Below are 22,956 nucleotides of genomic sequence, written 5' to 3'. Positions count from 1 at the left end.
GCCTGGACTAAAATTGCAATAATAATAATAATAATAATAATAATAATAATAATAATAATAATACAATAGAAGATGAGGCATGTTGTCACACTTTACTCTATTGAATATTTCCCAACGTAGATTTTATCTGACAGTCAATTTCTTTACAGAAACATTCATTTTCACCATTATTGTCCAGGGAAAAAAGTCACAGTTCAAAGAACATGTATATTTTAAAGAGAAATTTAATTCTGTGATGGCAAAGCTGCATTTTCAGTATCATTACTCCAGTCTTCAGTGTCACATTGTGATGAGGCGGAGGCTGGTGTGGCCTTACACACTTGATCCTTCAGAAATCATTCCAATATGCTGATTTGCTACTCAAGAAACATATTAATATTGAAAACAGTTCATATTTTATGTTTATTTATGTTTTTTTTTTGTTTTTTGTTTTTTTTTGAGTAACATTAAAGTAATGCATTACTTTTAAATTGAATGTAACCCAGTAGAATAAAATTCTACAGGTATTGAGTTTATTTCACTTTATTTTATTTTGTTTTTGCTCAGAGCTAAAATGTGAATGGAATATACCACTCTATATATTGCTGTATAAAATGTGGGTGTGTATGCTGTTAAGAATACGAGCATATATCAAGTTTGATTTTTATACACGTGTGAAAAGACCTACAAGTTAGGTCTTTCTCTAGTCTATTGGTTTATGAACGTTAAGTCCCGCCCTCGCCTACGTGTTTTGTTATGTTTTGTGATTTGTGTAGCAAGTGGCTGTTTAGTAGTGACTACGCCACCCCGAAATAACGGGGAAATAACCAAAAGAACACGCAAATACGTTCCACTTAGCAAAGGCAAGAGGCGTGAGTTCCCGTTTAAACAGTTATTTTTCTTTATTAAAGTTAAAAAGGTTTACAAAATTTAAAATCCCAAACACAGCATTTAGATGGTCTTAGTCGAATGAGAAAAAAAAGAAAAAAAGAAAAAATATGAAATTACTTGATGTAGGGGCTGAGGCTTCCTTTTATGAGAAGCGGGCTAGTATGGTGCACTCAGTGCACAAAAGAAATCCCGCCAATCAGAATCACATCCACAAAATTCACTGCAAATAATGACCAAAAATAGTGACACAGCAATAAGTGACAATCCTTGTCGAAGTGAAGCCTGTGCAACCCAGCACCAGCCCGCTCCCAAGGAATACTCAGCTCCTGGAAAACACAAGAAGAAAGAAAAAAAAACAAAATCACTATACAAAATAAACCAAACCAACATAAGCAAAGTCAAAATCAATATATGAAAAATATAAAACACCACAAAAAAACAACTTACAATACTCAAACAATATAAGGGTACAAATAAAAATACAAATATTACAGACAGAAAACAACGTATGCTGTCACGACAAAGATCACAAACTCAGAACTGATCACGGCTCAAGATTGCTCGAGATCATGAATACCGCATAGCGGTAACTCACTCCAATAAATAATGACTGTTATCACACAGTCAAAATCACAAACTGAGAGTTGGTGACAGTAATACAAAAAAAAAGAAAATAAATAAATAAATACAAAAAGAACAAACAAGCCAAACCAAAAATAACCACAAAAGAGAAAACAAAGAAAACAAATATCTAGCCCACTTAACCGCTGGACCAGAGGTGTCAATGACCCAAAGCAGCAGCGCGGTCCAGAGCATGGGTTGGAGAGAGAGAGAGAGAGCGCGCAAGAGAGGAAGCGTGATGCAATGCCTTAACGAGGACCCTAAACACAAATGTTTATTACACTCAGCTTAAAGCATACAATAATTTGCAAGAGAGGAACAAGTTACTCACCTTATTAGACGACGTGACACTCACAACCATACACACACACACACACACTCATAAAGTCATATGGTAGCTCCTTTAGTTAGGTCGATCAACAGCTGGCGCTCCAACCTGGCTATTGTGCTGCCCTAACGCGCAGGTGGGCACCCTGTAAACACACAGCGCTAAAACGCATAACTGTAGGTAACTCAAACAAAACTTCCCACAACACCGCGACTGTACCACATGAAAAAAACTTACCTGGGGGTAAGCAGTACACCACACACACAGCCTTGGCGGACCAACGTCACACTAAAATAAAGATTGCATGATATCACGGCATAGCATTCGAATCCAACAACAAAGCTACATTGCTAAAAACACGTACCTCTGCGATCCACAACAGTGAAAGGAAACAAAGAGGGGCGGGCTTTCGACCAAGATGCAATCCAGGGGGCATGAACAACGAACTTATATACAAAAGTGGAGCGGTACCTAATTGGCCACGTATTCAATGACGGTGATGTTTCGGACACGTCACAAACATCACTACATTCTACCCCCCATTTTTGTGTCGTCGCCCCGACGATAAATCATAAACTCACCTAGCATTAGTCCCATGGCCTAAACAACCCAGAAGTGATGCTAGATATAGACCCCGGAACACATACCACATCCCTTACATTCTCCACTGCTCGAGGAAGATGATGGACATTAGAATGTTGCCCCGCTGTAGCTCGCCTCGTCCTGCGCACAACTCCAACGCCATCCCTAGGGGGATCCGAGGGAAGAAAAGCAGACGCTCCCATGAGGCCCAGATCAATATCACCCACCAACTCACCACTTATAGAAGGCACAGGCACTACAGAGGGTCCTGCCACCTCCAAAGAAGATTGTACTGGTTCTTGTGTTACAGAGGACACTGGTGACTGATACCTAGCTGACACTGCAGGCTGTGGTGCCATGGCTTGACCTAACCCGACCTGAAGAGCATTTGGAACAGCCACCCAAAGGTCCAGCTCCTCTGAATCACCAGACGAAGACAACGTTCCAACTGGGGGCTGTCCGGGCGAACAACAGTTGAAGAATCTCGTTGGATTCGTGTCTTCATCAATGAGCGGTGCACATGCCGGATCTTACCCAGATCATCCACGGGTGCAATGGCATATACAGACCCACCATCTTTTGGTGCTCGCACAACCTGATACACCACTGAGCTCCACAGGTCCTGGATTTTATGACGGCCTCTCACACTATGATCGCGGAGATAAACCAGTTGACCCTCCCTCAGTGGTGCATCAAGAACATGCTGGTCGTGCCGTTGCTTACGGCGTTCAGCAGCAGCCTTCAAACGCTCCCGTGCCCCCTCAAAGGCCACATGCATCCTGGCTCGATGCTCTACAATCCACTCATGAATACCACCCTCACCAGGTTCCTGGACCCTACCCAAAAGGAAATCAACAGGGAGCCTAGGTTCCTGGCCAAACATAAGGAAGTACGGAGACTCACCTGTGGCCTGGTGAGGAGTGGTGTTGTAACAGAACAAGACCTGCGGAAGGCAAGCAGCCCAATCCCTTTTTCTGGAAACAGGCAATGTGCGCAGAAGATTATGAAGTGTTCGATTGAACCGCTCGCACTGGCCGTTGCCGGCTGGATGATAGGGTGTGGTACGAGATTTTTCAATCCCATAAAACCTACAGAGTTGTTTCATAAGGGCCGACTCAAAATTCCGCCCCTGGTCAGAGTGGATACGACCTGGGACCCCGAACCGGAAAAACCACTCTGTAACCAAAACCTGTACTACCGTCTCAGCCCGCTGATCTCTAGTCGGGACAGCCAGTGTATACTTACTAAACACATCTGTTAAAACTAAAACATTCTCATGTCCGGAACAAGAAGGCTCAAGCATCGTAAAATCCACAGCCAAGATCTCATTTGGCTTGGAAGCTAAAACATGACCCATAAAGCCCCGAGCAAGTAGTTGAGTATCTTTAGCCAGTTGACATCTCTCACATTCCCTACACCACTGTGCCACCTCTGCTGACATCCCTGGCCAATAACACCGCTGACGCATCAACTCAGTAGTGCGCTCAACGCCCTGATGTCCATGGTGTTGATGCAACTGCGTCAATACGTCATGCTTCAATGACACAGGCAAAATCAACTGAAACATTTCCTCACCTCCATCAGGGCGTGACACACGGCGATAAAGAACACCATCCTTTTTCAAAAGACGGTCCCATTGCCGAAGCAATGTCAGAACAGACTTGGGAAGCTGCTGGCGTGCTGCAAAACTGGGAAATAACCCCTGCTCCCAAAATGCCAAAACCCTCCCAATATCAGGATCTGCCTCCTGTAGTGAACTCAGATCCTCGGAAGAGAAACTGGGGAATGCCGTAACAACTGCTTGGTTCACCTGTACTACCGGTTTTACCTCCACTGCCTGCCTCACCACTGCTGGAATAACAGTCCCTGGTAAGAAACTCTCCCGCATCTCCTGACAAAACTGATTCTGTCTGGAGAGGGCATCAGCGTTCCGGTTGCACCTTCCAGAACGATAACGGATCTCAAAATCGAAGGCTGCCAACTGGGCAGCCCAACGCTGCTCGGTAGCCCCCAGTTTAGCCGATGTCAGGTGGCTAAGGGGATTGTTATCCGTATAGACAATACACCTCTGACCCAGCAGGTACTCCCTAAATTTCTCGGTCATGGCCCACTTGAGCGCAACAAATTCCAATTTCATGGAACTATAGTTGGTCATGTTGCGCTCAGTGGGCCTAAGACCACGGCTAGCATAAGCAATAGGGCGCACCTTACCTTCTTGCTCTTGCGAGAGTACTGCGCCCAACCCGCTATGGCTAGCATCCACCTCTAATATAAAGGGCCTGGAGAAATCTGCATATGCTAACACTGGGGCAGAAGAGAGCCTACCCTTCAATCCCTCAAAGCTCACCTGACACTGCTCTGTCCAAGCCTCAGAAAACCCCTGATCGGCTCGCTTTCTGGGTCCCGAACCAGCACACAACGCCACCAACTTATGCAGGGGGCCCGCCAACTTGGCAAACCCCTCCACAAAGCGGCGATAATAACTGGCGAAACCCAGAAATGAACGTAACTCTGCCACATTAGATGGCCGCCGCCAGTCAGCCACAGCCTCAATCTTTGCAGGGTCGGTCGATACCCCTTCAGCAGATATGACGTGGCCCAAATACTTTACCTCTCTTTGGAAAAACGCGCACTTGCTTAATTTAACCTTAAGTCCTTCACGTTCTAACCGACTCAGGACTACCTCCAAGCGCTCCAAATGTTGATCCACAGAGTTAGAAAATACTACCACATCATCCAGGTACAGAAGCAAGGATTGACACTGTTGATCCCCGAACAGCCGCTCCATTAACCTCTGAAAGGTGCCTGGGGCATTGCATAGGCCAAAGGGCATACGGTTCCACTCAAAGAGTCCGAAAGGTGTGCAAAAAGCAGTCTTAAACCGATCTTTCTCCGCGACTGGAACCTGGTTATACCCACTGGCCAAATCAAGGGTCGAAAACCAACAGGCACCACCCAGGGAATCAAGGGACTCGTCAATTCGGGGCAGAGGAAACGCATCTTTCCTAGTTTTGGCATTAAGTTGACGGTAGTCAACGCACATGCGCAGACTACCGTCTTTCTTTTTAACCAACACGATTGGTGAAGCATACGGACTACAGCTTTCTCGAATGATTTCAGCCTCGAGTAACTGATTTATATGGGCCTTTACTACCTCATACTCTGAAGGGGGTATCCGCCGGAAACGCTGTCGAATAGGAGTCTCATCTACCAAAGGAATGTCATGAGAAATTAAATTTGTGCAACCCAAGTCACCCTCCTGGGCAGAGAATACTGACTGAAACTTATAGAGTAAAGCCCTTACCTGCCTCTGTTCTCCTTCTAACAGACTCGACAGATCCACTGCTTCAACCTGCTCCTGTACAGCAAGTCCCACTTCTGCATTCTGGGCACCCACAACAGCCACGACTGGCTGGACCTCGGTCACACCTGTGGGCAAACTCACCACATAAACACTACGCAATGTGCCAATCGGGGAACGAGGATAAAGCATGACATCAGTCACACCAACATTAATCACAGGTATATAAGCCGTCCCCTGGTTAACCTGAACTACTGCCGGTGAGGACAACAACCCAACAGGCAAACCAGCCTCAGGAGGCTCAAAAAGTACGACTCCACTAGAATATTCGTTGGAGCAAGTTGCAGGAACAAACTTGAGCATGCCCCCTGGAATGCGACAAGGCCTACGGCCCCGAACCCGAACCCTACCAACGCGACTTACGCTAGTTATAGTGTTCACATCAGAGCAATGTTGTAAAGCCTGAGATACAAAATGCGGAGCTTTTGACACATCTGGCAGATCAAAAGAGCGGGGCCATGTTGTCCAAAGAGCTCCTGGTAGCATCGTTTCAAAACATTCATTCCGAGAACCCCGGAATCTGATCACACAAGCCACCAGGAGGATCTTTGACAACAAGCACCCCACAATTTGAAATAACTTGGCCACAGAGCTCAATATCCAGCTCCATATAACCAAGATAGGGAATGGAAAGACCGTTGGCGGCACGAAGCTGTAACCATTGACATGACCTAAGTCGCTCCTGACCCCAAGGTTCAAAATGCCGCAGAAAACAGCTTTCTGTAATCGTGGAGACCATGGAGCCTGTGTCAACCAAACAGGGCACTGGCACTCCACCCACAGAGGCAACAAGATGAGGACAAGATGACATTAAGCGAGACGCTGAAACAGGACCGTTTGACAAATCAGAGCCGATATAATCCCCAACCGAGCTGTGGCTCTGCAGCCCGGTGGGCACTAGTTTTCCGAATGCGCAGGAGTAGAAGACTGCTCGCCCCCAGCAAAAGGTACGACGGAATGCGAAGTGCACTGGGGTACCCGCTCCCCATCACACTCTCGAGCGAAATGACCTGGCCTTTGACACCGCCTACAAATTATAGACCCATTACGAGGAACTCGACTACGCATTTCTGGACCTTGCAATCGGGCGAAACTTTGCGTGAGGCGATTTAACTGCTCTTGCTGTACTTTCAGCATTTCTCTCAACTCACCCAATTCAGATGTTTGATGCAAGCTACGAGCCCCCACCCTTGAATCTCCATGAACACCATACTGAATTCCATGTGCCAATGGAACAGATAAACTTCGAGCCCTTGCACCGCCCGGCATCCCTTCCTGCTCCCATCGAAGAGCTTCGCTCCGTACCTCTAACAAAGTGGAATTTGGTTGTCGGCGCACCAGCTGTTTAAGCTCCCGTCTCAAAGTACTATCATTAACGTATTCAACAAATTGATCACGTAACACAATTTCAGTGTTCACCATGGCATTTGGCGACTGTTGCTTAACCTTCTCCAGGAGACTCATCAAGGCGAGGGAAAATTCCAAGAGTGTTTCCCCCTCTTGCTGCCTCCGGGAGAAGAAAGCCTCCTGCAAAGCTACATATGACAGTGAACATCCATACAACTCACGCAGTGCTCTAATAATTTTCTCGGGATCCCCACGCTCCTCATCTGAACGATATCGTATCTCTTCTCGTGCCTCCCCCTCTAAGTGATCGAAAAGAAAGAAGGCTTGATCCGCAGGTGACAAATAACGAGTTCTCATACATGCTTTAGCTTCTTCGACCCATTCATTAATATCCACCCCAGACTTCCCACTAAATTTTGGGCACCTTCTATCTCTAGGTACAAATACAAACCTGTCAGTTACTGGAGTATTAGTACCAGTCAGTGATGGAAGTATAGGGGCTGTAGCCGCAGCAGAAGTACTAGGTCCTGCCACACTAACCCCTTGCGGTTCAGATGCCCTCTCCTGTCGCAATCTCTCATTGTCAGCTCTAAGTTGAGCCACAAGCTCTTTAAGTTCCTGTAGTTCTCCCTCCATTATTAGAGCACTTACCCAATTAATTTTTTGCAGTACTCAGCACCACAATAAGCGGCACCTGAAGAAGTCGAACCAGAAGCTGCAATCTCCAGAGCACGCGCTGCTGCTTTGTTCCTACAAAAAAAGAAAAACAAAAAAAAGAAAACCAAACCCAACTACTTACAAATAAACAGAAATATACGGTCCCACGCCTCTGCCAAATATTCTGTGGACCCTGCCGACTACGCCACATGTAGCAAGTGGCTGTTTAGTAGTGACTACGCCACCCCGAAATAACGGGGAAATAACCAAAAGAACACGCAAATACGTTCCACTTAGCAAAGGCAAGAGGCGTGAGTTCCCGTTTAAACAGTTATTTTTCTTTATTAAAGTTAAAAAGGTTTACAAAATTTAAAATCCCAAACACAGCATTTAGATGGTCTTAGTCGAATGAGAAAAAAAAGAAAAAAAGAAAAAATATGAAATTACTTGATGTAGGGGCTGAGGCTTCCTTTTATGAGAAGCGGGCTAGTATGGTGCACTCAGTGCACAAAAGAAATCCCGCCAATCAGAATCACATCCACAAAATTCACTGCAAATAATGACCAAAAATAGTGACACAGCAATAAGTGACAATCCTTGTCGAAGTGAAGCCTGTGCAACCCAGCACCAGCCCGCTCCCAAGGAATACTCAGCTCCTGGAAAACACAAGAAGAAAGAAAAAAAAAACAAAATCACTATACAAAATAAACCAAACCAACATAAGCAAAGTCAAAATCAATATATGAAAAATATAAAACACCACAAAAAAACAACTTACAATACTCAAACAATATAAGGGTACAAATAAAAATACAAATATTACAGACAGAAAACAACGTATACTGTCACGACAAAGATCACAAACTCAGAACTGATCACGGCTCAAGATTGCTCGAGATCATGAATACCGCATAGCGGTAACTCACTCCAATAAATAATGACTGTTATCACACAGTCAAAATCACAAACTGAGAGTTGGTGACAGTAATACAAAAAAAAAGAAAATAAATAAATAAATACAAAAAGAACAAACAAGCCAAACCAAAAATAACCACAAAAGAGAAAACAAAGAAAACAAATATCTAGCCCACTTAACCGCTGGACCAGAGGTGTCAATGACCCAAAGCAGCAGCGCGGTCCAGAGCATGGGTTGGAGAGAGAGAGAGAGAGCGCGCAAGAGAGGAAGCGTGATGCAATGCCTTAACGAGGACCCTAAACACAAATGTTTATTACACTCAGCTTAAAGCATACAATAATTTGCAAGAGAGGAACAAGTTACTCACCTTATTAGACGACGTGACACTCACAACCATACACACACACACACACACTCATAAAGTCATATGGTAGCTCCTTTAGTTAGGTCGATCAACAGCTGGCGCTCCAACCTGGCTATTGTGCTGCCCTAACGCGCAGGTGGGCACCCTGTAAACACACAGCGCTAAAACGCATAACTGTAGGTAACTCAAACAAAACTTCCCACAACACCGCGACTGTACCACATGAAAAAAACTTACCTGGGGGTAAGCAGTACACCACACACACAGCCTTGGCGGACCAACGTCACACTAAAATAAAGATTGCATGATATCACGGCATAGCATTCGAATCCAACAACAAAGCTACATTGCTAAAAACACGTACCTCTGCGATCCACAACAGTGAAAGGAAACAAAGAGGGGCGGGCTTTCGACCAAGACGCAATCCAGGGGGCATGAACAACGAACTTATATACAAAAGTGGAGCGGTACCTAATTGGCCACGTATTCAATGACGGTGACGTTTCGGACACGTCACAAACATCAATACATTCGTTTGGGATTTCCATGGAGACGAGAGAGAGTTTAACGGAATGCAGCCGATCGGAAATATAAGCAGATATAGTTTATGTATTATTCATCATATTTATATATTAAATTGTGTATATCTACTTGATTCAAGTCCCACGAGTTTTCAGTTTGTGTTATGGTGTAGTAACTGAATTCTCCGTGTATGTTCGCTCGACATGGTGGACTTTCGTCATTCTTTAGAGGGAAGAAACGTTTGATAAAGACGGTGCTTTCAAGTTATTCTTCCAATTTAGAGACACTCATATTATTTGCTGTTTGCGGATCTGAGTACAGTTAACGAGAAAGTCGCCAGTTTGACTACTACAAGTGAAGGAGTCTGTGGCCCGTCTGCAGAAAGTGCGCAGCTGCGCACCGGAGGAAGCTTTCCCCGGAGCATACAACCGTGCATAGGAGTCGGTGGCTGGTCTTTCAGAGAGCGCTCAGCCGCGCACAGTAAGAAGATCGCGATTTCTGCAGTGCAGCAGAGTCACTGGTAATTCCACAACGGAATTCAGGTAACTTTGTTGAGTTTTGTTTTTCCCCGCTCAGGAGAGTGAAGAGGCCAGTTTGCTGTTTCTAAGGCCACCACGTACGCCAGCAACGTCTCAGGCCTGCAACGGAGTGTGTAGTGAATGACTGATGTGTGTGTGGGCCCACAGTGTTTTCTATTAATTCATATAGTGTTATTCAGTACATTTAATATTGTGATGTTTGTTCAGATGTGATTTCTTTTGATACTGTTTTGTCCATTTTGAGATAGTTTTAAACAATTTTAATTTTTTAATTAAATTTGTTATATTTTGTTACTTCCACCAGAGTTTTATTCATTCAGAAAGTTTATTCATATACAAGTTATTCATAAGTTACTATATATTTCATTATATATAACTTTCTAAAGGAGAATTATTTCATTGTGACGTCAGAGGGGCCTAACTTCTGTAGGCACATAGTTAATGAATCTGGTACGCTGCCCTACTTATTTAACATAAAAAACAGGTAGGGGGCACTACATAAAAGTGGGGGCTCGTCCGGGATCTCCCTCTGGAAAGTCACAGCTAGTTCCTGAAAGAAGAAAGAGAAAAGTTAAGTGTAATCATACCCTGTTGTTGCATTATAAGAGACGGAGAACTATATACAGTGTTGTCATGGCTCTAACAAAAGACCCATTCCTCCAAGCAGAGTTAGCCAACTGGTGTAAAGATGCTGGCATTGAAGAGACTTACGCTTTAATACTTTTAAATGTACCTGTTCACACAGAAGTGGCCGAAATTGAAGAGACGATGGAGGCAGTAAAAGCGCTAGGAAGAGTTCGAGTAAGAGACACGAGAGAAGGACCTACCTCACATTCTCTGCTGGTGTTGTGTGAGTGCAAACAAGCTATTGACCCTAAGCGCATACCTACTGAAGTGTCATGGGCCGAAAAGAGCGAGCCCTGGTCAGTCATAGTAATTCAGACACAGGAATCTGCATCTAATGCAGCTACTGGTGGATTTACTGAAAAGTTTGCAAAGTTCTTGATGGAAGAAGGAAAGTCTCTCAGTGATATACAAGCTTTGATTTCTCCTCCCAGTGCCCCAGACAGTTCCCCTGAGTCAATTATACGAGCCATGGGTGAGGTCTGTGCAAAAACAGTAAAGCTCCCAAGCGACAACGCATATCGTCGCCTGCACACTTTTTCAGCTGTAGCTCCAACCCCTCTGGGAGAGGAGAATATGGAAACTTGGATGGACCAAGCTAGGCTGATGATAACTGAGGGTGACTGCTCTGAAAAAGAAAAACGACGCAGAATTGTGGAAAGCCTCAAGGGACCTGCATTGGACATTATAAGAGCTGTTCGATTTTCAGACCCTGAAGCAAGTGCTTTGCAGTACTTGGAAGCGTTGGAGAGCACATTTGGATCATCTGAGTCTGGTGAGGATTTATACTTTAAGTTTCGTCTTATGCGCCAGGGCACAGGGGAGGCTCTGTCTGAATTCCTGAGAAGGATGGAGAAGACCCTCAGCAAAGTAGTGGAAAGAGATGGACTGTCCCCCAGACTGGTGGACAAAGTACGAGTGGAACAGCTGATTAGAGGGGCTGTGAATTCTGACATGATGTTGCTCCAGTTGAGACTGAGAGAAAGGAAAAATCACCCACCCTCTTTTCTGAGTCTGCTAAAGTAAATACGTGAGGCAGAGGAGAGTGAAGCTGCTCGCCACAGAATGTCCACGAAAGCCAAAGCCATACAATTCAATGAAGAGGAAAGAGCCAGCACATCTGTCATACAAGAACTGAAGGCTGAGATTGAAGAATTGAGAAGCCAAATAAGTGGAGGTGAGCCCAAAACCTTGTCTACTTCATCATTAGTGATTAAAACAAAAGAAAAAACAACCAAGAAGACTGAAAAAACTGATGATTCAGAAGTCCAAGAGTTAAAGAAACAAGTCCAACACTTACAGCAGCAGTTGGCAGTTCTGAGTGTCAGTTCTACTCAATACTCACCTCATGTTCCAGAGCAGCGGACAAAACCATCCCAGTCTGGATCCACGTCCTTAAGATACAAGTCAGCCAGAACAAGAGATGACTACTTCTGCTACAGGTGTGGAGAAGACGGTCATATTGCAACAAAGTGTCAAGCTCCACCAAATTCTGACCAAGTTATTCAAAAACTGATTCGTTCCTTGCGGCAGGCAAAGAGTGGGAAGAACGAGATGGGTGAAGATATAACTGCGTTAAACCAGGCTTGTTTCTCCAAAAAGAGCCAGACAGACATCTACAACTCCAGCTGCCTTCCCAAAGGTCTAGTAGGGCCAGCATCCACTGTAGAAGTGAAGCTTAATGGCTGCGAGTGTCAAGCACTATTAGACAGCGGATCACAAGTGACGATTGTGTTTGACAGCTGGTACTCAAAGAACCTGCCTGATGTGCCCATTCACCCTTTGACTGGATTGTCCATATGGGGTCTCAGTTCTTCCAGTTACCCATACAAGGGGTATATTGTAGTGGATGTCACTTTCCCTGCCTCTGTCACTGGTGTGGAGGAGCCATTGTCCATATTGGCGCTAGTATGTCCTGAGCCCCAGGGTCCCTCCCAAGTGCCAGTCATTATTGGTACGAATGCCAGTTTCTTCAAACGCCTTGCTGCTCTTAGCCAGGATGCTGAAGGATCCAGTGTTGCACATGCTTTGAGAATCCAGACTCAACACCATGCAATCCAGCTGTCAAAACGAGAGACTGAAATCATTCCTGACAGACCTGATGGAAAAGTCAGATGGATAGGACCTGGCGATTGTGTAGTTCCACCAAGGGGTGAAGTATGTGCTGTCTGTAAAGTGGAGACTGACAAGCCTTTGAGAAAGGAGATCTTTGTAGTAGACACCCCTGAAGAGAATAGTCTTCCAGCTGGAACGTTCATAACTCCCGTGGTACTCCCATCTTCAGCAGTAGAGGGTAACAATATCAAAGTCCTGGTCCATAATGAAACATCTAAAGATATCTCCATTCCTCCGGGATCAGTAATTGCCAATGTGTATCCCACTGACACGCTCACCGTAAGCTCTGGGGAACAGAGCTTTCAAACCATAGACTCAAGCTTATTTAATTTTGGGGAGTCATCCATCCCTGAGGCCTGGGAACAGAGGCTGCGTCAGAAATTGTCGACCAGAGGGGATGTCTTTTCCACCGGAGAGTGGGATGTGGGATTAGCTCAAGGAGTTGAGCATCACATCAGGCTGAAAGACTCTAAACCATTCAGAGAGCGCTCCAGACGCATCGCACCTGCGGACATCGAGGATGTACGACGTCACATCAAAGACCTGTTAGTGGCTGGAATCATAAGAGTCAAGGAGTCCATACGCATCGCCCATAGTAATAGCACGGAAGAAGAGTGGGGCAATAAGGATGTGCATCGATTACCGAACTCTTAATGCTCGTACCATCCCAGATCAGTACACCACTCCCAGGATCGATGATGCCCTGGACTGTTTAGCTGGTAGTAAATGGTTTTCAGTACTGGACCTCCGTAGTGGATATTATCAAATAGCGATGGCGGAGGAAGATAAAGAGAAGACAGCATTTATTTGTCCCCTGGGTTTCTTCCAGTTTGAACGGATGCCTCAAGGAATTACTGGAGCTCCAGCCACATTCCAATGGCTAATGGAGAAAGCCATGGGTGACATGCACCTCCTCCAAGTAATAGTCTACCTTGATGACATCATTGTGTTCGGACGCACACTTGAAGAACACGAAGAGAGACTATTAAAAGTCCTAGACCGTCTGCGTGAGTGTGGCTTGAAAGTCTCGATTGACAAGTGTCAGTTTTGCCAGTCCCAAGTCCGTTATGTGGGTCACATTGTGTCAGCTGCTGGTGTATCACCAGACCCAGCCAAGATTGAAGCCGTAACAAGCTGGAAAATGCCACCGACCTAAAGTCATTGAGGTCGTTCCTGGGATTTTGTGGATTTTACCGGCGTTTCATAAAGGATTACTCTGCCATTGTGAGGCCCTTGACCGAGCTCACCAAAGGTTACCCACCAACATCTGGGCAAAACCAAAAAACGATAGGAGGCAAGAAGTATTACAAAGCATCTGAGCCATTTGGAGAGCGTTGGGATGACACATGTACAGCAGCTTTCCATAAAATCATCTACTGTCTCACACATGCCCCAGTACTTGCTTTCGCTGATACCAACAAACCTTATGTACTGCATGTTGACGCCAGTTTTAGTGGACTGGGTGCCGTTCTGAATCAGGAGCATCCTGGTGGACTTAGGCCTGTGGCCTACGCAAGCAGAAAACTAAGTCCGTCCGAGCAACGTTACCCCATTCATCAGCTGGAGTTCTTGGCACTCAAATGGGCGGTTGTGGACAAGTTCCACGACTATCTATATGGTGCCCAGTTTGTGGTGAAAACTGACAACAATCCACTTACCTATGTGTTGTCAAGTGCTAAGCTGAGTGCAACAGGTCATCGTTGGTTAGCTGCATTAGCTACCTATAACTTCAGTTTGCAATACAAGCCAGGAAGTAATAACATCGACGCGGATGTGTTGTCTCGCTACCCCTGTGAATCCACTGCATGCTCTGAGAGGAAGGAAATACCTAAGTCAGGAGTAAGAGCCATCTGTCAGTTAGCTGTGACTACTGAAAGTGAAGAGTCATCATCCAGACTGGTGGATCACTTAGGTGTTTTACCTCAGAGTATACCCGAGGCATTCTCTTGTCCCACAGCGTTGGGTCTGTGTCAAATGGAACAGCTGACTAATGCAGATTTGAGAAAAGCGCAAGAGGAGGACCCTGTAGTTGGTGAAGTGAAGCGAGAAGTGGAGTCAGGGAAAATACTTACCGTTGCTAAGAGTTCCAATACGACCATTGCTCTGTTACAGCGACAGGGACCCAAATTAAAGATCATGAGACACCTTCTGTACAGAGTCACCAAAAGTTCCTGTGGTAGAAAGAAAACACAACTCGTCCTACCAGAGAGGTACTGGTCTGAAGTACTGCGCTCCTTGCATGATGACTCGGGACATTTGGGAGTAGAGAAAACTACTGAACTCTTGAAAGATCGTTTCTATTGGCCTAAAATGTCTGCGTACATAGAGCAGTATGTTAAGAACTGTGGCCGCTGTGTAACGAGAAAGACACTGCCTAAAAAAGTTGCACCACTGAATCACATGACCAGCAGTGGGCCGTTTGACTTAGTGTGCATTGACTTCCTGTCAATCGAGCCTGATTCAAAAGGTATTTGCAATGTTCTCATTGTGACTGACCATTTCACACGCTATGCCCAAGCCTTCACCACCAAGGACCAGAAAGCTCTGACTGTGGCCAAGATACTGTGCGACAAATTCTTTGTTCACTATGGCTTACCTTCCCGTATACACTCCGATCAGGGACGAGATTTTGAAAGTGGGCTCATAAAAGAGTTACTGAGTATGCTGGGAATCAGAAAATCCAGAACGTCTCCCTACCATCCACAAGGAGACCCCCAGCCAGAAAGGTTCAACAGAACGCTGCTTTCCATGCTTGGTACCCTAAATCCTGCAGAGAAAAACAGATGGAGTCAACATATTAACAGACTGATACATGCTTACAACTGTACTAAGAACGAGGCGACTGGGTACTCACCATATTATCTTCTGTTTGGAAGAGAGGCTCGTCTGCCGGTGGATGTGTGTTTTGGGACTTCACCTGATGGAAAGGGAATTGGAAGCCATCGACAGTATGTGGAGAGAATGAAGTCAGATTTACAGAGAGCTTACCAGTTAGCCACTGAAACTGCCCAAAAAAGTCAGCTGAGGAACAAACGGTTGTATGACAAACAAGTGAAACATCAGACCTTAGCAGTAGGACATTGTGTGCTGATAAGAAATCTGGCCTTGACTGGAAAGAACAAACTCTGTGACAAATGGAATTCTGTTCCTTACCTGGTGGTGGAACAACTAAAGAACTTACCTGTATATCGCCTGAAACCTGAATCCGGTATGGGCAGTGTAAAAACTTTACACCGAGACCATCTCTTACCTGTTGGGGACAATGTGAGGTTGTCTGATACTGGAGAACCAGAGAAAGTTTCTGCACCACCGGAGATTAGGACAAGATCTGTGGAAAGAAATCAGAGAAGAGAATTAAGAGAAAGACATGCAGCTGTGACAGGACGTGAATGGAGGAATGACTCTGAAAGTGAAGAGGATGACCTGTGTTATTACTGCCCGGACAGGGTTGAGACACCGCAAGTTGCACTGGAAGAAAATGCAGTAGAGGAGGAAACTGTTTACCATGAAGGTGAACTGGATAGATCCCTTGCAGAAATGGCAGGGCCAATGTTCACTGGAGAAAGCCATGGAGAACTGCCAGATCAGATTCCAGAGGAAATGGGAGATCCTGGTTTAGAAGGGGGAGAGCCTGGCATAGCTAATGCTAAAGAAGCAGTAGAGACTGTTCATTCCCGCCCCAAAAGAAACATAAGACCAGTAGTCAGACTGAGCTATGATAGCCTAGGTCGGCCCACTAACCGACCTTTAACTCTGGTTCATAGAGGGATGTTCATAAATGTAGAGGGTGGGGAAGAGTCAGGAAAGAAACCCTGTAACACCATGTGGTGTCGCCCTATGGCACAGTGTTATTGTTGTGCTCAAGTAAATGCTTATACAGAGCCTAAAGTCACCTTTAACCCTCAGGCCTTCTTCGGTCATTTCTGACCGAAAGATTTTATATTTTGAATTGTTAAAAATCGTAGCTTTGTCGGAATGAGATGACACTTGGTGACTTTTGTAGCATTACCAATATGAACACACAAAAAAATCAAGGACATGATTCGGACATGTTAAGGCATCGTAAAAAAAATTGTCACACTTACCTTCTTTTCGGTCAAAAATGACCGACATAGGAAATGAATGGGAAATACGAAAAAATACAACAACTCAGAGAATCTTTTGTTGGTACAAACTACAAATCAGACACTGTGCAGAAACAAAGTGTGCAGCACTGAAGGGGGGACACTCTGAAATGCCAAGAGTGCAAAATAGACACAACCACCCCCCCACACACATATATATGAACCAGCACGACTATAAGACAGAGCAAGTTTATGCAAATGTGTGAAATAAAAGCAAAAATTCAGCCACAAAGCAGTAAAAAATGAACTGCAAGAAAGGGGTTACACTCTAAAACACCAAGAGTACAAAATAGAAACACCCACTCACTTACACACATTCACAGACAAACACACACACAACACACCATTATACACATACAAATGAACCAGTGTGGCTGTAATAGTATGGTAAAATTGAGCCAAAACTCAAATAAGAGGATGAAATCAGATCAAACACAGATTTTTTAAGCTGTTATAAAACACACCTGTTCATTTTTGTTATTTTTTATTGAATTTTGATGTTACGTGTAACAAAATGGCGCCCTCTATGTTCAGGTTTGACTGTAGTAAAATTAATGCAAAAACCGACGCTTCAAATCAACATAAAAAAAAAAAAATCTAAACCTTGACAAAAAGTAGTCTTTGAGAATGTCTAAGTTTAAATCCATATCCAAAACTTAATAAAAATAAGTGTTTGTGTCCAAAAACCACTAGAGAATTTTATATAGAGCTCTATGGGAATCTAGTGGTTACGACATGGCATTGCATAAGTTTTTCTTTTTTTACTCTCACCAAATGGCACTAATCTACCTTCAAAAAAATTATTTTAAATGCCTTGTCTCTATTTTAACATGGAATACTGCTTTAATTGAAAAATAATTTAAAAATATGTTAAAAAAAAAATTCTATTATTTTCAATGGGGAAAAATAGTTAATAAAAATTGTATAAATATTGCATAGTATCATAAAATACCCTCAAAATTTTATATAATAATCAAAAAATATTATAGAACAAGAATATATTACATTGGTTTTCCTGAGGAACAAAAAAGTTACTTTCCAAGGCTTCGGTCACTTTTGACCGTAAAGAAGGTAAGTGTGACACCTAAACGAAGAGGGCCAGAGGGTTAAAGTGTAAAGATGTGAGCTCATGGGGACATGAGATTTTTTAGAAGGGGGAGCATGTAACCCAGTAGAATAAAATTCTACAGGTATTGAGTTTATTTCACTTTATTTTATTTTGTTTTTGCTCAGAGCTAAAATGTGAATGGAATATACCACTCTATATATTGCTGTATAAAATGTGGGTGTGTATGCTGTTAAGAATACGAGCATATATCAAGTTTGATTTTTATACACGTGTGAAAAGACCTACAAGTTAGGTCTTTCTCTAGTCTATTGGTTTATGAACGTTAAGTCCCGCCCTCGCCTACGTGTTTTGTTATGTTTTGTGATTTGTTTGGGGTTTCCATGGAGACGAGAGAGAGTTTAACGGAATGCAGCCGATCGGAAATATAAGCAGATATAGTTTATGTATTATTCATCATATTTATATCTTAAATTGTGTATATCTACTTGATTCAAGTCCCACGAGTTTTCAGTTTGTGTTATGGTGTAGTAACTGAATTCTCTGTGTATGTTCGCTCGACATGGTGGACTTTCGTCATTCTTTAGAGGGAAGAAACGTTTGATAAAGACGGTGTTTTCAAGTTATTCTTCCAATTTAGAGACACTCATATTATTTGCTGTTTGCGGATCTGAGTACAGTTAACGAGAAAGTCGCCAGTTTGACTACTACAAGTGAAGGAGTCTGTGGCCCGTCTGCAGAAAGTGCGCAGCTGCGCACCGGAGGAAGCTTTCCCCGGAGCATACAACCGTGCATAGGAGTCGGTGGCTGGTCTTTCAGAGAGCGCTCAGCCGCGCACAGTAAGAAGATCGCGATTTCTGCAGTGCAGCAGAGTCACTGGTAATTCCACAACGGAATTCAGGTAACTTTGTTGAGTTTTGTTTTTCCCCGCTCAGGAGAGTGAAGAGGCCAGTTTGCTGTTTCTAAGGCCACCACGTACGCCAGCAACGTCTCAGGCCTGCAACGGATTGTGTAGTGAATGACTGACGTGTGTGTGGGCCCACAGCGTTTTCTATTAATTCATATAGTGTTATTCAGTACATTTAATATTGTGATGTTTGTTCAGATGTGATTTCTTTTGATACTGTTTTGTCCATTTTGAGATAGTTTTAACCAATTTTATTTTTTTTAATTAAATTTGTTATATTTTGTTACTTCCACCAGAGTTTTATTCATTCAGAAAGTTTATTCATATACAAGTTATTCATAAGTTACTATAGATTTCATTGTATATAACTTTCTAAAGGAGAATTATTTCATTGTGACGTCAGAGGGGCCTAACTTCAACATCTGTAGGCACATAGTTAATGAATCTGGTACGCTGCCCTACTTATTTAACATAAAAAACAGGTAGGGGGCGCTACATGAATATGAGTTATTTTTTCAAATAGGTAACGCAAGTTAGTTTGTTTTTCCATTTAGTGACTGACAAAAGACTAGCAGCAGAGCTGAAAGGTTTGTTTGAGTTGCACCCTCTACTGTATATTGCATTTTCTTCAGCCTGAGGCTTATTTATTCCACTTTTGGTGTAAAAGGGCCTTTATGTTTGGGGCCTTTACATTTTGTTTAATTTTGCTATTAAAAAAACAAACAAGCAAGCCCAGTCCAGATGAGTAAAAGTAATATAACACATTACTTTCTTTAAAAAGCTGGGACCCCAAGAAGAGTAGTCACTATCTAGGTAGTGGCTAATGGGGATCCAAATAAACAAATAAATGCAATTAGTTTCCTAGGTTGCTAATCAAGTTACACACCTGTTCTATGTTATGCTGAATAGATCCCTGTGTATATAAGCCCTTAGATTTCCCAGTTCTGTGTTTGTCATCATTAATGTTTATGTGCAGTTGCTTTGTTAATACTCAGTGTTCATTAAAGTCTTCAGTATCCTGTTGTTCCTGCATTTCGCACGTCGATTACATGTGACAGAGCGACAAACCACATAATGGATAAAGCAGCACCATTTATTGCTCACGCCAAAGAAGGACTTTGTTGAATTACTCTGCCCAATTTTATGCGTTGGCATAGCACTCCTTTCTAGACGATGCCACACTAAAATCGATTTACTGAAGGGGAGCGAATTATTATAACCAACTCGAGCTGCAAGAATTGGATAACCTAACATGGCAAGAAGCCATTCTTCCATGCCTGAAACATTTCTACCCATTGTTGATGTCTTTGCACACAAACCCTGCTGACCTAGAACCAATTTCTAGTCTGCCATAAGCAACACCACCTATGGACTTCAAGCCTGTCCCTCCACCTCAGCCTGTCGATCAGTCAGCTCCACCTTGGCTCCTCCCTCTCTTTTCTCCACCTGGGGCCATCGTCCATACGGGTCCACCAGGCTGCCTTGTTGAGCTGTGCTCCAAGTAATCAGCTTTCTGCTCACTTAGGTGCCAAATAGGAAAAGGATCCACCGCCTGCAGTTAATTTTGATATTCTACAGTAGGTATTATCAACTGGCCAGAATGCTGAGATCACAATAGACATATATAATGTGTTAAGAGCTCGCTTAAGTACTGGAGAGCTAAACCATTTAGTGCTTTGTAAGTAATTAGCAATATTTTAAATCTATATGATGTTTAATAGGGAGCCAATGCGGTGTTAACAGAACCAGGCTAATTTGGTCCTACTTCCTGGTTCTAGTAAGAACTCTAGCTGTTGCATTTTGGACTGGCTGTAGTTTGTTTATTAAGCATGCAGGGCAAACACCCAGTATAACATAACAATAATCTAGCCTTGAGGTCATGAACACATGAACTAACTGTTCTGCATTTGTCATTGAGGGCATATGGTTCCTAACTGACAACGAAGACTTAACAGTGTAGCCTTCAAGTGTTAAACCGTATTCTAGGTTATTACGTGCAGAGGTTTTTGGTCCAATAATTAGAATCTCTGTTTTTTCTGAATTTAGTAGTAGGAAATTACTATTCATCCAATTTTTTCAGCTCTAAATTCTGTTAATTTTGTGGATTGGTAAGTTTTGTTAGGGCACAAATAAATATAGAGCTTAGTATCATCAGCATAACTGTGAAAACTAACGCCATGCTTCCTAATGATATCTCCCAAGGGTAGCATGTACAGAGTGAAAAGCAACAGTCAGAGTACTGAGACATGTGGTACTCCACACTGAACTTGTGATCGGTATGGCATCTCTTCATTTACTGCTACAAACTGATAATGATCAGATGTATGATTTGAACCTTGCCAATGCAATTCCACTAATGCCAACATAGTTTTTGAGTTTATTCAAAAGAATGCTGTGGTCGATAGTGTCAAATGCTGCACTAACATCCAGTAGCACTAATATGGAGGTACAACCACAATCTGATGATAAGTGCAAATTATTTGTAACTCTAATGAGAGCAGTCTCAGTACAATTTTATGGTCTAAATCCTGACTGGAATTCCTTGCAGATACCATTTCTTTCTAAAAAGGAACATAGTTGTGATGATACTACCTTTTCTAGTATTTTTGACAGAAAAGGTAAATTTGTGATCAGTCTGTACTTGACTAATTCTCTTGGATTAAGTTGTTTTTTTTTTAATAAGAGGTTTAATAATAGCCAGCTTAAAAGTGTCCTAGTGACAAAGATGAATTAATGATATTAAAAAGAGGATTTATGACCTCTGGAAGCATCTCTTTCAGTAGCTTAGTCGATATAGGGTCTAACATACATGTTGTTTTGATGATTTCACGAGTTTAGACAATTCTTCCTCTCCTATAGAAATGAATGAATGGAAATTTTCCTCGGGTACATTATAATGCACTGTCTGATGTGATACTGTAGTAGACAGTTGCACGGTTATAATTTATAATAATTATAATCTCTCTAATATTATCAATCTTGCAAGTGAAGAAGTACATAAAGTCATTACTGCTGTGTTGTTTGGAAATGTCAGAAGTTGAAGCTTTATTTCTCTTTAATTTAGCCACTCTATCAAAAAATACCTAGGCCTGAGTATGTTTTCTTCTAAGAGAGTTGAAAAATAAGCAGATATAATAGTTTTTAAGGCCTTTCTGTATGCAAAAAAGCTTTCCTTCCATGAAATGCGTAAAACCTCTAGCTTTGTTTTCTTCCAGCTGTGCTCCATTTTTCTGGCTGCTCTCTTAAGGGCCAGAGTGTGCTCATTGTACCACAGCATTGGACTATTTTCCTTAATCGTCAGTAAGCTCAAAGGAGCAGATGCCAATACCAATGCATCTTTTTCATTATCTACATGGACTTTATCTGCAGCCAGTACTAACTCCGAAAGAAAATCAGCAAATTCTTTGATAAAGTCTGTATGTGCCCTGGTGCCCTGGTATACAGTAGCCAGCACAAATGTTAAATGGGATTTATCATGAACACTGCATAACGTTACATAAAACACCATCACTTCGAAGAAATTATATTTGAAAGACTTCTGAGTAATACTGAAGATATTACTATAAATTACAGCAACACTTCCCCCTTTGCCTTTCAGATGAGGCTTGTTTATATAACAGTAGGGGTATCTTTAGGGGTGGACTCATTTAAAGTAATGTAATCATCTGGTTTTAGCCAGGTTTCTGTCAAACACAGCACATCTAGTTTATAATCTGTGATCATATAATTTACAATAAGTGCTTTTGAAGAAAGTGACCTAATATTTAGCAACCCTAGCTTTATCATTTCTTCATCGGTATTATATCTGTTTTTTATTTGTTGAACATCAATTCAATTTTTACCCTTAAATGAGTTTGGGAGTGTTTTGTATTTACTAAATCTGGGAACAGACACAGTCTCTATGTGATATCTAGGTGAAAGAGTCTCTGTTCACTTCTGTGACGTGAGACAGCTAGCAGACGGTCCGTTAAGCCAGTCTGTCTGCTTCTTGACCTGGGCCCCAGTTTATCATT

The 22,956-nt window shown here is 43.0% G+C and overlaps 1 protein-coding gene across 1 annotated transcript; it reads left to right on the top strand.

The window, feature by feature from the left end:
• The first annotated feature begins 10,740 nt into the window (after window positions 1-10,740).
• LOC137007557 (paraneoplastic antigen Ma2-like) lies at window positions 10,741-11,757 on the top strand. Its single transcript, XM_067369096.1, has one exon. It carries the CDS (start codon window positions 10,741-10,743, stop codon window positions 11,755-11,757), a length of 1,017 nt encoding a protein of 338 aa, XP_067225197.1.
• Window positions 11,758-22,956: the final 11,199 nt, after the last annotated feature.

This window comes from Chanodichthys erythropterus, chromosome 19 (genome assembly GCF_024489055.1).
Source record: "Chanodichthys erythropterus isolate Z2021 chromosome 19, ASM2448905v1, whole genome shotgun sequence".
Taxonomy (NCBI): domain Eukaryota; kingdom Metazoa; phylum Chordata; class Actinopteri; order Cypriniformes; family Xenocyprididae; genus Chanodichthys; species Chanodichthys erythropterus.
This window is presented reverse-complemented; position numbering and strand designations above follow the sequence as displayed.